The 12,031-nt window shown below is 41.7% G+C and overlaps 1 protein-coding gene across 1 annotated transcript in view; it reads left to right on the top strand.

Annotated features, from left to right (window-relative positions):
* Window positions 1-4,409: 4,409 nt before the first annotated feature.
* The window catches only part of mas (trypsin-like serine protease domain-containing protein masquerade), a 43,067-nt gene continuing 35,445 nt past the window's right edge, over window positions 4,410-12,031 (top strand). Inside the window, exon 1 of the mRNA XM_019044605.2 lies at window positions 4,410-4,773. Within this exon, the coding sequence (XP_018900150.2) occupies window positions 4,629-4,773 (145 nt within the window). The 5' untranslated portion in view covers window positions 4,410-4,628. The remainder of the gene's footprint in view (window positions 4,774-12,031) is intronic.

The following is a 12,031-nucleotide window of genomic DNA, read 5'->3' on the forward strand; positions in this document are numbered from 1 at the left end:
TTTTATCGGATTATGTTTCAGCGTGACAATAACTCGGGTCCGAAATCCACATGACGCCCATCAAAAGTCTCAAGACCCCTCGATTTTGTCGTAAGACGCGAAGAAGAATAATTCCAAAGGTTTGATTCCGGGATGCGATAGGGTTACTTGAAGATAATCAACGCATGAAGACTAACGCATTACGCATAACACATAACGCATAAAGCATAACGCATAACGCATGCGGCCCCAGACGCAAATCACGACGCGGGAGGTTTGACCGCGAAGCGATCAATTTTATTATGCGGTTTTATTTTATTTGATAATCACAAAATTCCTTGATAATCACGAAAATCAATATCGACGTAAATCAAGATCAACGTTAAGGATTGGGACGAACGGGGAATTCATTGTTGCCAGATAGTGATGAAAAGTCAGCACCACTCATCTTTAGAGAAGCCAAAATTTCAGCCGAGCCCCCATGACTAATTTCTCGCCAAAACACCTTTTTTTTATAAAAATGGGTATTTGCGGCAAATTCGGCCATTAAAAGTAATAAGATTCAAATCAACTTCCTACTGTCCTCAGAATGGGCCCAGGCCGATAGTATCAATAACTGCCTTGAACATTATGGCTGGGAAACTGAAGCGAGTATCGTGACAATCATTTTCATCGGAGACTTTAACGCAGAAGTAGGAAAGTAAGCGCATCGCGGAAACGGAATATAGCACACATATATCATAAGCTATAATATAAAACCATTGCGGAGGGCATATATGACTGTACTTCCGGACTAAATAGATGTAGAGCAAAACGTTAGGTTACGTAAACCATGCACTCATTTTCAGGGACCATAGGTTAATTCGAGAAACAGAGTGATTCCACGTGGAAAATTGTCATACTAAACCTTTGGTTCAAAGACATGATTCCTTATCATAATCGCGATGATTTCGAATGAATCTATAGATTTGGTGAAGGTGACAGCACATTAAAACAGCTTTCTTGATCAAAATTTCACAGAACCCTCAATAAAAGTATCTAAAAACGTCACACAAAAACTTGTTAAGAGGAAATATTCTCCAATCCTCAGTTACCTATAATTTTAATATTTTAATCTTTGAAATTAAGCCAGATAGATTGATCGTCGAGGACAGATCCTTGCGTGCAAGAAACTATACCCTAGTTAGATTTTAAGACACTTTCTCTACTTTTTCTGATGCTTTTAAGTTGTAACTTTTGTTCTTTACATCTCACATTTTTTGAGAGGTGTGGAGGGAAGGGGGAGGGGTGGAAAATGAGCATACTGAGAGACTCCTCGACTGTAAACTAAAATATCAATTCGACGAAACAGTAATGGTGAAAACTTCTTCTTTTAATTGGACGTATATGAATTTTTAATGCATTCACCGAGTCATGCATCAAATTTTGATGAGAAAGCAAGGATTCTAGCCTCCTTCAATTGCTTGCGGGTCTAACCTCACTCTATCATCAATCATTATGAATGCATCTTCCATTCACTTAGCCTCTTTTCACTTTGGCCTAAAAGATACTAGCATTGATCTAGCATATCTGATAAGGAATTCATGAGGCAAATGATTAAATGCGCTTCAAATTAGCTTCTTATTCCTCTCAAACGAAGAAATTTAATCTGAGACAGAACGTAGCGCACCTTGCTCTTGCTGCCTGAAATGTGGGTAAAATCATGCACGAATTATTATAAGGGTTTGCCATCTTCGCTGAAGAATATTTAACAGTCACAACATTGTATGTAATAGTCAGTGGTAATGAAGGCGCTATTGACTGTAGCGAGAATAGCTGGCAACTCGCTGGCAAACCCCAGCTTACAGAATTAATGACCGCTGATTCAGATAATACATTCAGTATGGGAAGGAGTCAAATTTCACTTGAATGAATTCGGTCACTTCCTTTATTTTAGTAGTCACCGATCAGGCCTGCGTCATCTTGAGCCCAATTACCACATTGAATTCCTGTTTTTGCCCAACAATGAGTCAATCCCTCCTATGTGATAATTGTGAGGATCGATGTATAACCGATGATTCAACCGATTTTGATATTAATTTCAATTCCGTCTCAGTCAAATATTGTAAGGTCTAGATGCTTATTGGGCACCAATAGTAACACGTGTAACCACTATTCTTGTTAATATTTTTGATCAACAGCGATATAAAGTGAAAACCCGGGGGAAAATAGTATTCACGAGTAAAGTTCCCAACACTGTAATCGCCCTCAGTGAGTTTACAGAAGACTGGTCCATGCACTGCACCAGACTCTCCAAAAGCGTAAATCAGGACGCCTCTGAAGTGTTTCACCATGACTCTGTGCGTCTGTGCCGTGTTGTGTTCTTAACTTGTATCGATATTTCTCCTCATATCATTTGTTTTAAAAGAAAATAAAAGGAAAAAAGGGGAAACAAAAAAAGAAAAACTGTTGATAACAGCCTGACTCGCTCCAAAGGTATGGGGATTTCTCTAAACGCTTGACGAAGTAATTCATGCGAAGAGGAAGAATTAAATGAGAAAAAGTAGGAACCAATAATTTCATCGTTACCCTCGCAAATCGGCTGTTAACCGGGAAAATCTTGAGCATTCTTCACTGAGAATTTTCCTGATTTTTCCTCAGATTCCATGCAAAAATCAGGATCATTTTGAATAGGTAAGTATGGCACAGGAACATTTTTGCGTAATCACTTAATCGCTCAGGTCAATTTGGCAACCTTGGAATGGAGTTACGTTCCTTCGTGAGGTAAACGGCGAATTTTGAAGTTAAGCTTGTTAAAGTTGACCCTAAGAACCTCAAGAGAGGTCTAAACCTGGCAAGCCAATTAAATCAGTGAGAACGAAAACACACCAACTCGAAAAAATGAAAATAATCAAGACACACACATAACTGCACAGTAGGTGAGGAAGTTAGTCTTAGAATAAGATTTTTAGTGCCGAAGGACAAGTACTTAAGGACCTATTAAAGGTCCAAGCTGGAATAGATGCACTAACTTCAATGACCTTCATGAAAATTGACTGTCTTTGATGAAAACTAAGCGTTTTTGAGTTACAGAATTGGTGTGTTTTCGTTCTCACTGATTCAATTACAGAGCGGTACATTCATGGTGGTACTAACCCACTGTATCATCAGGAAGCTCGGAGTGAAATCCGAAGTTCAAAACTTCGCAACCTATTTTGTAGGCAGGAAACCCGAGTGACATGAATGAGGGGTGGGTATATCCGCTCCGTAGTAACGAAATTCCCGCACAAATACTATCCTCCTCTCGGCTCTTACGTCACTCGGGTTTTCTGAGGGTAAACTAGACCCAGACGTGAGGTGTATAGATACCGTGGATTTTCCTACTAGATTTTCAAGTGTTGAGACAATGCAATATATTTTAGAAATCCCGCGCATTTCTCTTCCATAAAATGTACAAGTTACATTCGGGAGTCAACACTCATGTGCGCTTAATGATGACTGATGATCGATAAGAATAAAATATCAAAATACGATTCTAAGACCAGCGCAACTGACCCATTTCCGCGGGAAAAAAACCCCGTGATAACCCGGGAGGCGGGAGTGGTGGTGAAAAGCACGAAGTTCATCAGTGGATCAAGGTAAGTGAAACGCAGGTTTGCTCTTCCCGACCCTTTTGGCCAGAACTCGGCTTTCGGCTGCCGCTGCTAGGGCTATGGCGCGAAATTTGAATTTCAACAACTTCGCAGTCTTCGCCGAGAACAGATATGGCCGTCTGCCGTTGATAAAAACGAACAAATTCAGTGCAAGCAAATTCTTTAAGGATGAAAATTCATCTGCTTTGAGAGGTGGCTATATGTTCATTTCCAACAACAGCAGACGGTAATATTTGGACGAATTTCTGCCAAACGGAACTATGTGCATTATGACGTGAGCCCTGTCACGCATATATTCTCATGGGTCTCAGGGCTCATGCCTTGATACACATAGTTCCGTTTGACAGAAATACGTCCATTTGTTTTCGACCAAGACTGCAAAGTTGTCGAAATTCAAATTTTGCGCCACAGCCCTAGCGGCGGGTGTCGGAGGCCGAGTTCTGGGCAAATGGGTCGGGAAGAGCATACCCCCGTTTCACTTCCCTCGGGTCCGGACGGGGAGCTCCCATTGACAGAACGGCGTCCTTTGCCCGCCTCCGGCCTCCGGTGAGGCGGCAAGGCGGGACGGCTGGAAGCGGCCGAAGCTTACTCACTCGGGCACAAGTGGGACGCGCGACGCGGCGGTGGCACACAGGAAGACGCACACACGAATTCCTCGGAATCCGGATAGGAGAGCGACGTCGACGGCGAGTGACGTCACGCGCTGGCTCCTGCTCCTTCGCCGTCGAGCCGCGTCCCGAGTGCGGAGTCCTGACACAGAAGAGAAGAAGAGGACGGCGCGGCGGAGGAGCGGGGTCGGGGCTGCCGGGGCCGAAGCCGGGGCCGAGAGATTCCGGAGTCGCTGGTGGACGGCGTTAGTGGGCTGCGTTTCCTCGGCCGAGTCTTGTGTTTCCCCGTTTTCTTCCGGATGCTCCTACTCCTCGGGCCCATGTGTTTGCTCTGCTCCGTCCGTGTCGTCCGTGTCCGAGCCCGCGTCCGTGTCCGTGTCCGTGTCCTCTGCTGACCAGTGCTCGAACAATGAAGACAGTCGTCGAGCCGTCTGTCTATCTGCTCGGTGTGATCTGTTTCTTATTCGCTTTTGGACAGAGGCTGTCCGTCAGTGCTCAGGATGATGCCGACGCCGACTCCGACGGAGATTCCCTCGCCAGCAGCTTCTTCTCCGGTAAGTCCCTTCTCAAACGCTGCTCCTTCCCTCTATTATTATTGAAATTGATCGGCAAAGCCATAGACAAAAGGGATATGAAGCGATTCTATCGGTGGAGACAGGAGGTTGCAATGGACGAAGGAGGTGCACTGGAAAAAAAACACAATGGCTCTAGAGTCCAGACTCTTGAGAACATTGACAAGAAAAAGGACTCTTGGTCCAATCAGATTTAAGCTTAAATCAAAAGGAAATCCGCTCGAATTAAGAGGCTTGGCTCCAAAGGTTTTTTTTCCAGTGTGGGTAAGAGACTAACTAACGGCAACCCACAAGAGACTGCACAGTTAGTCCATCAATTTATCTCTTAGTCTATTAGAACCACCGATTTTAACCAATAGGATCGTTCCATACTCCCTATGTCTTCTTTGTCTAGCGCTTTATCTATCGATTTCAATAATCAGCACGCTTGGCTGCAGCTATTGTGGATACTCGAAAATCCTCCACCCTTCCAAACTTTCGAATACCGTCGGCTACATTAACCGTTGTAAGGGTTGACGAACAATACCGCCGAACTGACAATTTTGGCAAAAACGAGTTAGCGTCTTTGCCGCAGTCTACAGTATAAAATACGCAAGCTCATGTTTTTAGTTTTTTCCCAATTCAGTCCAGGGGAGCGCTTCAATGACGCTGTGAAGGATGGAAAAATTGCATATCCACCCTGAAAATGACAAAAATGGCGAAGTTCCCTCTTCGCTCTACAAAATCGTCAGTTTTTAAATTAACGGTATTGTTCGTTAGCCATCGATGGTTGACGTGCTGTGTAGCATCCTCTACGGTAAGTCCCGCCGCACGGTAAAAAAGAATGCAAGTGGTTACCGGATTCCTGATTATATCTGATCTCCACGAGATCTAGCAGCCATTACCAGATTTCTGATAGCACTTATCACCTCGCTGATGCACGTGTTTAGATGCATGGCTGTCACTGATGGAAATCTAAAACGGCTTGCTAGATGCTAGATCTCCTGGGAATCATATATAATCAGGAACCTGGTAGGCACTAAATTCTTTTGTATCCGTTCGTTGGCCACCCCATTGCTGCATTCTGCAGTTAGGTGAACTTTCAGTTTTGCACATTTTGACATCATTGAATTCAGAATTCGATCAAACTAAGGATAATGCCGTCAATTCTACAAACTTTCTCAGAGTCGTCCAAGTCTTTATCAAGTATTCTGGAGCGTGTTTAAACCTCCGTCAGTTTTTTGCCTACTCACCAATCTTATATGGAACTGCGATTGACTTGTTCCAAATTTCGTCGTTATTCGACCAAACGTCCTTTCAAATCATACTTTCCATTGATGATTGAACTTGGAAAGCTTGAAAAAGTTTTCATCAAGATCGATCTAATGCCCACGAGCTCATCAAAATTTTCATCTTACTCTGCCCGATGTGATCAAATGTCCATAAGTATAAATTACCGTTAAACTTTTCTTGAAGTTCATTATTCTAAATGCATTAATGTTAATTTATTCAAGTTTCATAAGTTTTATGTAAATACAATTTTGACCAATGAATGATAGATTGGCACGGTTAGCTAAAATATCATGCAAATGGGGTCATATCCTGAATGTATTTTTGCAAAATTGATCTATTCGATAAAATTTGTGCGAAACTGCCCGTAGCGTAGCCCGGCCTCAACAAGGGGGTTTTCACTATCCAGGGTTGTCGAGGGCATAAGTATTAAATAGGACCGAAAACCTTGTATAATCAGAAATTACGAAACGCGGCTAGGGAATTAGGTTAAGACGGTTCACGTTTTGTTAATTTTGTGCGATAATAAAAACTGAAATTGAACGTAGCTGTTAATTCTGCCGCCAAAGTTACAGTAGAGTGGCAGTTTTTCGTTTCTCAGACAAAGACTTGTAGGTTTTTTTTTTTCAAGGTCTCATTTCGGAATCGTTTTACAGAAAACTTTTTCGCCCGCTTTACGATACATACACTGTGTCGTTCCGATTGGACGTACGAGTATTTAAGGTAATAGAAATTAGGTAAACATACTACTGCGTACAAGGAACCAACCATGAGGCATGAAAATCTGTATGGGTCTTTTTGATTTAATTAATATGTACGCAGTTCCTTTTATAAAAAATAAGTTTGAGAGTCAGCCACCGTCGTTGCCAGTTGGCTCATTCCATGCTCTACCAAGACAGGCTTCACAATGCTATATTTGCTCAGCTGGTCCGAGGTTATTCACTTCACCTCGTTTGAGCTCTGATCCCCTTAAAATGTAAACAAATGGACTCTGTATTCATTGTGATGGGATTATACGCTCGGTCAAAAATACGAGCATAATAATTGTGCTATTATCATCTCGGGAGTAGCCATTTTTTCACGAGAAAATTATATTTCGGACGGATTCTAGAGGTGTCAATTTGAGAGGGCACTTTAAAGTTGACCTTAGTATGAGTTGGTTAAAATGTAATCTGATCAATTCAAGGGCATTTGGTGAGATTTTTTCGAGGTCCCTTCCCTCTGAGTAAAATTTTTCCCCTCTGAACAACGTTTCCCTCCTAAGTATTTGCCCTCCGAATGCGTGAGGTTGAATTTTCACCAAAATTTTGTAGATGTTTGTTTACATCTAAGATTGATAAGAGTATGGTTTGGATATTTCAAAGTAACGATCGTTTTATTTGACGGATCTAAACTCAAAACGCAATTCATTATAATTGTACCGGTGAAGGGGCTAGGGAAGCGACAATGTTCTTGGAGAGAATTATTATTATATGTCTCATGAATTATGTGATATCACGTGCCTACTCTGTATTTATGACGGCCTCTGTACTCGTCATGAAACTTAAACGTAAGGCTAGGATGTAGAGTAGAACGCAGAAAAGAAATATGCTCATAAAAATCGTCGGCACTTACAGTGAGTGTTTAATCTAATGAAGGAATTATGGCTTGCCTTCTGCGTGCATGCATATGGAGACATGAACTTGAAACAAGAGAAGTATAGGAGAGGCGCTAATCTCATAATTTTCAATCCACGGTAGGTGCGTTTGATTGCCAATTACAGTACTCTCAATTAATTGAAATTTTAGGGCAGGAGACTTAAACGCAGCATTAGAAAAGTAGAATCAGAAGAGTATCGAGAGAAATCGAATGAGAGGTGAATCTATATGATGCGTGATTGGTCAATAAGAGATCTGATAAGTATCATGCGGTTCATGCACAACATAGGAAGCATCAATATGATGCTGGGCTGGAACTGCGAACAGAAATCAGTGACATTAGGGTCAATGCGCAATGTATGTTAGGTTCAGTTTATAAAGGATGTAATGTGTTAATACTTCAGAAGACTTGAACGCTAGAAGAATATAGAAAGGGACCGTTCAGATAAACACAACGTACATTTGATTTATGGAGTTATAATACACCTTGAAGTACCTGCACATCATATTATTTACAAACCGTTTTCCAAATGGTCCCTTCCTACTTTTCTGTCCTTGCGTTCAAGTCTCCTGAAGTTTTTACAAATCGTAGCTTTTATAAAACGAACATATATCATGTAAATCTTCAGGAGACTTAAACGCAAGACCTGAAAGATAAGAAAACTAGAAAGATTGGAAAAAACCTCAGTTTGCTCAGCTTAGTGTCAGTATTATTGAAAACAAACTTTGAAGTTACCCATAAATATTTGTTGACAATATTATCACTCAAATTCCGAGCCTATTTGAGACAATATTTTAACAGTACCATCCATCGAAGCGAAGTGATTTTATTCGAGCAAAGAAATTTCTCTCAAATAACGCCGTATGGACATTCGAGAGTTGCCAAATTTCCTTGAATAAAATGTTTATTTTTGAGGAAAATTATTGAAATTTTCAGACACTTTCGATCAAACTACAAACAAAATTATCTGAGAAATTGACGGAGAAATATTAAAAAATTTTCCTGAAAATTAGTGACTTGCTAATGGAAATTTAGCAACGCCTGAAGGCTCATATGACGTATTTCCTTAGCACGGCAGAGATGCACCCCTCTTCATGCGCATCAAGAACGGATCACATGCGAGTGATGTTATTAAAATAGGAAAATTGGGAGATGCACCCCTCTTCATGCGCACCAAGAATGGATCACATGTGAGTGATGTTATTTAACTAGACAAATTGGGAGATGCACCCCTCTTCATGCACACCAAGAATGGATCACATGCGAGTGATGTTATTAAACTAGAAATATTGGGAGATGAACGATGCACCCCTCTTCATGCACACCAAGAATGGACCACATGCGAGTGATGTTATTAAACTAGAAAAATTGGGAGATGAACGATGCACCCCTCTTCATGCACACCAAGAATGGATCACATGCGAGTGATGTTATTAAACTAGAAAAATTGGGAGATGAACGATGCACCCCTCTTCATGCACACCAAGAATGGATCACATGCGAGTGATGTTATTAAACTAGAAAAATTGGGAGATGAACGATGCACCCCTCTTCATGCACACCAAGAATGGATCACATGCGAGTGATGTTATTAAACTAGAAAAATTGGGAGATGAACGATGCACCCCTTCATGCACCAGATGATCACACGCGAGTGATATACAGAAAATTGAGAGAACGATGCACCCTCATGCACAAGAATGGATCACATGCGAGTGATGTTATTAAACTAGGAAAAAGGAGTGGCAAGGTCAATAGCATCGGGTGCATTGCGCAATAGCGGTCATGCGTGGGCGACGACGGCGGCGGGCGCGGGGCGACGCATGATCGAGGCTTAACGTAAAACGACGAGTGCTTACCTCAACCGCGCGGTCACCGACCACGTTTGAATGTTGTCCTTAGACGTCAACAGTCAACGTCTCCTCTCTCCGAGTCGGAAGTTTTTGTTCGGTTTAACGACCTATTTCATAAGCGCCCGTCCCCTCCACCGCGCCCCGCCTTCCCGCCCGCCCGGCCTCCTCCCCCTCCCCCGCGATGCGCGCCCTTCTGCTCCTCTCTTCTAACTGTGAATCCGGTTGACTCCCAAGTTCGGCTTGCGGCTCCTGCCCGGCTACCCGACTGCCGCTCCTAACCGTTGCCGAGCCGAAGATGATAGTCCAAGATTTTTCACCCAGGTAGTGGGCTGCTCGTGGCTCAAGTCGAAAAAATCTTAGCCCCGTTCCAGCATTAAAAAATATTCCCACACTGGAAAAAAAAACAGACTCTTGAAAACATTGACAAGAAAAAATACTCTTGATTCAATCAGATTTTTGCTTAAATCAAAAGGAAATCAGCTCAAATCAAGAGGCTTGGTTCTTGATTTAAGCTTAAATCTGATTGAATCAAGAGTATTTTTTCTTGTCATTGTTTTCAAGAGTCTGGACTCAATCCAATGTGTTTTTTTTTCCAGTGCATCGTCTTTGATTTTTTAAAATAATAATAATCGAATCTAATCTAATGCTAATCTAATAATCTAAAATTTTTGTACGTATACATTTCTTGAATAATATAATCTTGAATCTTGAATTTTGAATTTTGAATCTTGAATCTTGAATCTTGAATCTTGAATCTTGAATCTTGAATCTTGAATCTTGAATCTAGTACAAACGTTTTTTCGAAATACCCCGTCGACATTTTTGGATGAGTGAGCGCAATTCGTAGAAAATTTCAAGGCAAATTGTAGGTTCTTCTGTTCACTCTAGTTCGACAGACTTGGATTGTTGAAGTCCTAAAATAATTCAGAAGAGAGCGCATTAGAAATCCGTGAGGAGAACATAAAAAAGCAGTAGCAGGAGGAGGAGGGGAAAAGAGAAACATGAGGAATAAGAAGAGGAAGAAGAAATATCTAATATAGCACTGTAATCCAGAAATTTACTGCCAAAAAATCGTTGGACCTAATAACGGCGTTTTTCAACTTATTTCTTACACGGAAAAAACGAGTTTAGGGCTGGTACCTGCACCGAAGGTCTTGGCCCTAACCGGGTAGGTAAAATTGCTTCACCTCCACCGCCATAGGGGCAGGCCCGGCGCGCGTAGAGCCCAAAGCTACCTGCTTCAGGGTTCAGCCCTACCTGGTAAGAGCTAGACCCTGCCCAGGTAGGGCTGGGCCTTACCCGCGCAGGGCCTGCCCCTGTGGCGGTGGAGGTGAAGCAATTCTAGGGCCCAGCCCTAATCTCGTTTTTTCAGTGAATAGAAAAGCCCCACATTTTTCAAATGAAAGAAAGACTCTAAAAAAATTGGGAAGAAATCGCAAAAAACAAGGGTTTTTGCATTGTTTGGTGTCTCTGAGTGTAAGCTGCATACTCTGCTCCTGGAATAAATGTCTCTTGAATTTCAACGCCTTGTAAAATCTTAATCATATACCTCCCAAAAATTATCTAACTTTTGTAATGTTTCATTCCTGTTATGTTCATGCCGTACCTAACAGGCCGAGGAAAAGTCGTCGGTTTTTCGACTCCATTCCGTTTTCGGTGACACAATATATGTTTGGTTCATACATGGTATGTTGTGCACAGCGGTACATCCGGAGACTTAGACGCAAAAACAGGAAGACAAAAAAAAAAAAACACAATGTATGTTGGGTTTATGTAAAGATTCTGATGTTTGACCTAAATAGACTTTAATGCAAGATTTTAACGATAGGAGAGAACCGTTTTGATGCATGAATAACACGCATATTTGTTTTATAAAGAGTGTGGCGTGTAAATACTTCAGGAGACTTAAACGCAAGACCAGCTAGACAGAAAGGGACCGTTCAGATGGACACAAATGTACATTTGATATGCTTTATAAAGGCTCTGATAAGTGTATTCTTCAGGAGACTTAAACGCAAGACTATGAAATAGAGAGATACCAATGGACCACTAGACAAGGTACAAATTTCAGCATTCTGATACATGTTTTTTGACTAAAATTTCACGTAAAATACGATGCGCACAACGAAAATTACCGAGAGCAACTCCTTTTGAAGATATTTAATGATTCTTGATGCGTGAATTCAAATCACCCGCGCATGAAAACTCAACGCTCTACGTGATTCACATCGTGCGCTAAATGTTATCATGACAGTCTCTGCGATATACAGATCGGGCAACTTCAATCTTGATGCTTTGGCTCAGCTGTAGCAAATTGCTTATAGTTTGAACAACACGTGGTGAAAAATGAACATTGCTCGATTGAGAAGCTTGCTTAAACCGTTGCAGTGCACGATTTGACTCGTGTAGAGCTTTGAGTTTCTTGTCAGCGGGCAGTTCAAATTCCTCGTGGCCAATGTGAAATAAAAACGTTAGTATCT

The sequence above is a fragment of the Bemisia tabaci genome, chromosome 2 (assembly GCF_918797505.1).
Source record: "Bemisia tabaci chromosome 2, PGI_BMITA_v3".
Classification (NCBI taxonomy): Eukaryota; Metazoa; Arthropoda; class Insecta; order Hemiptera; family Aleyrodidae; genus Bemisia; species Bemisia tabaci.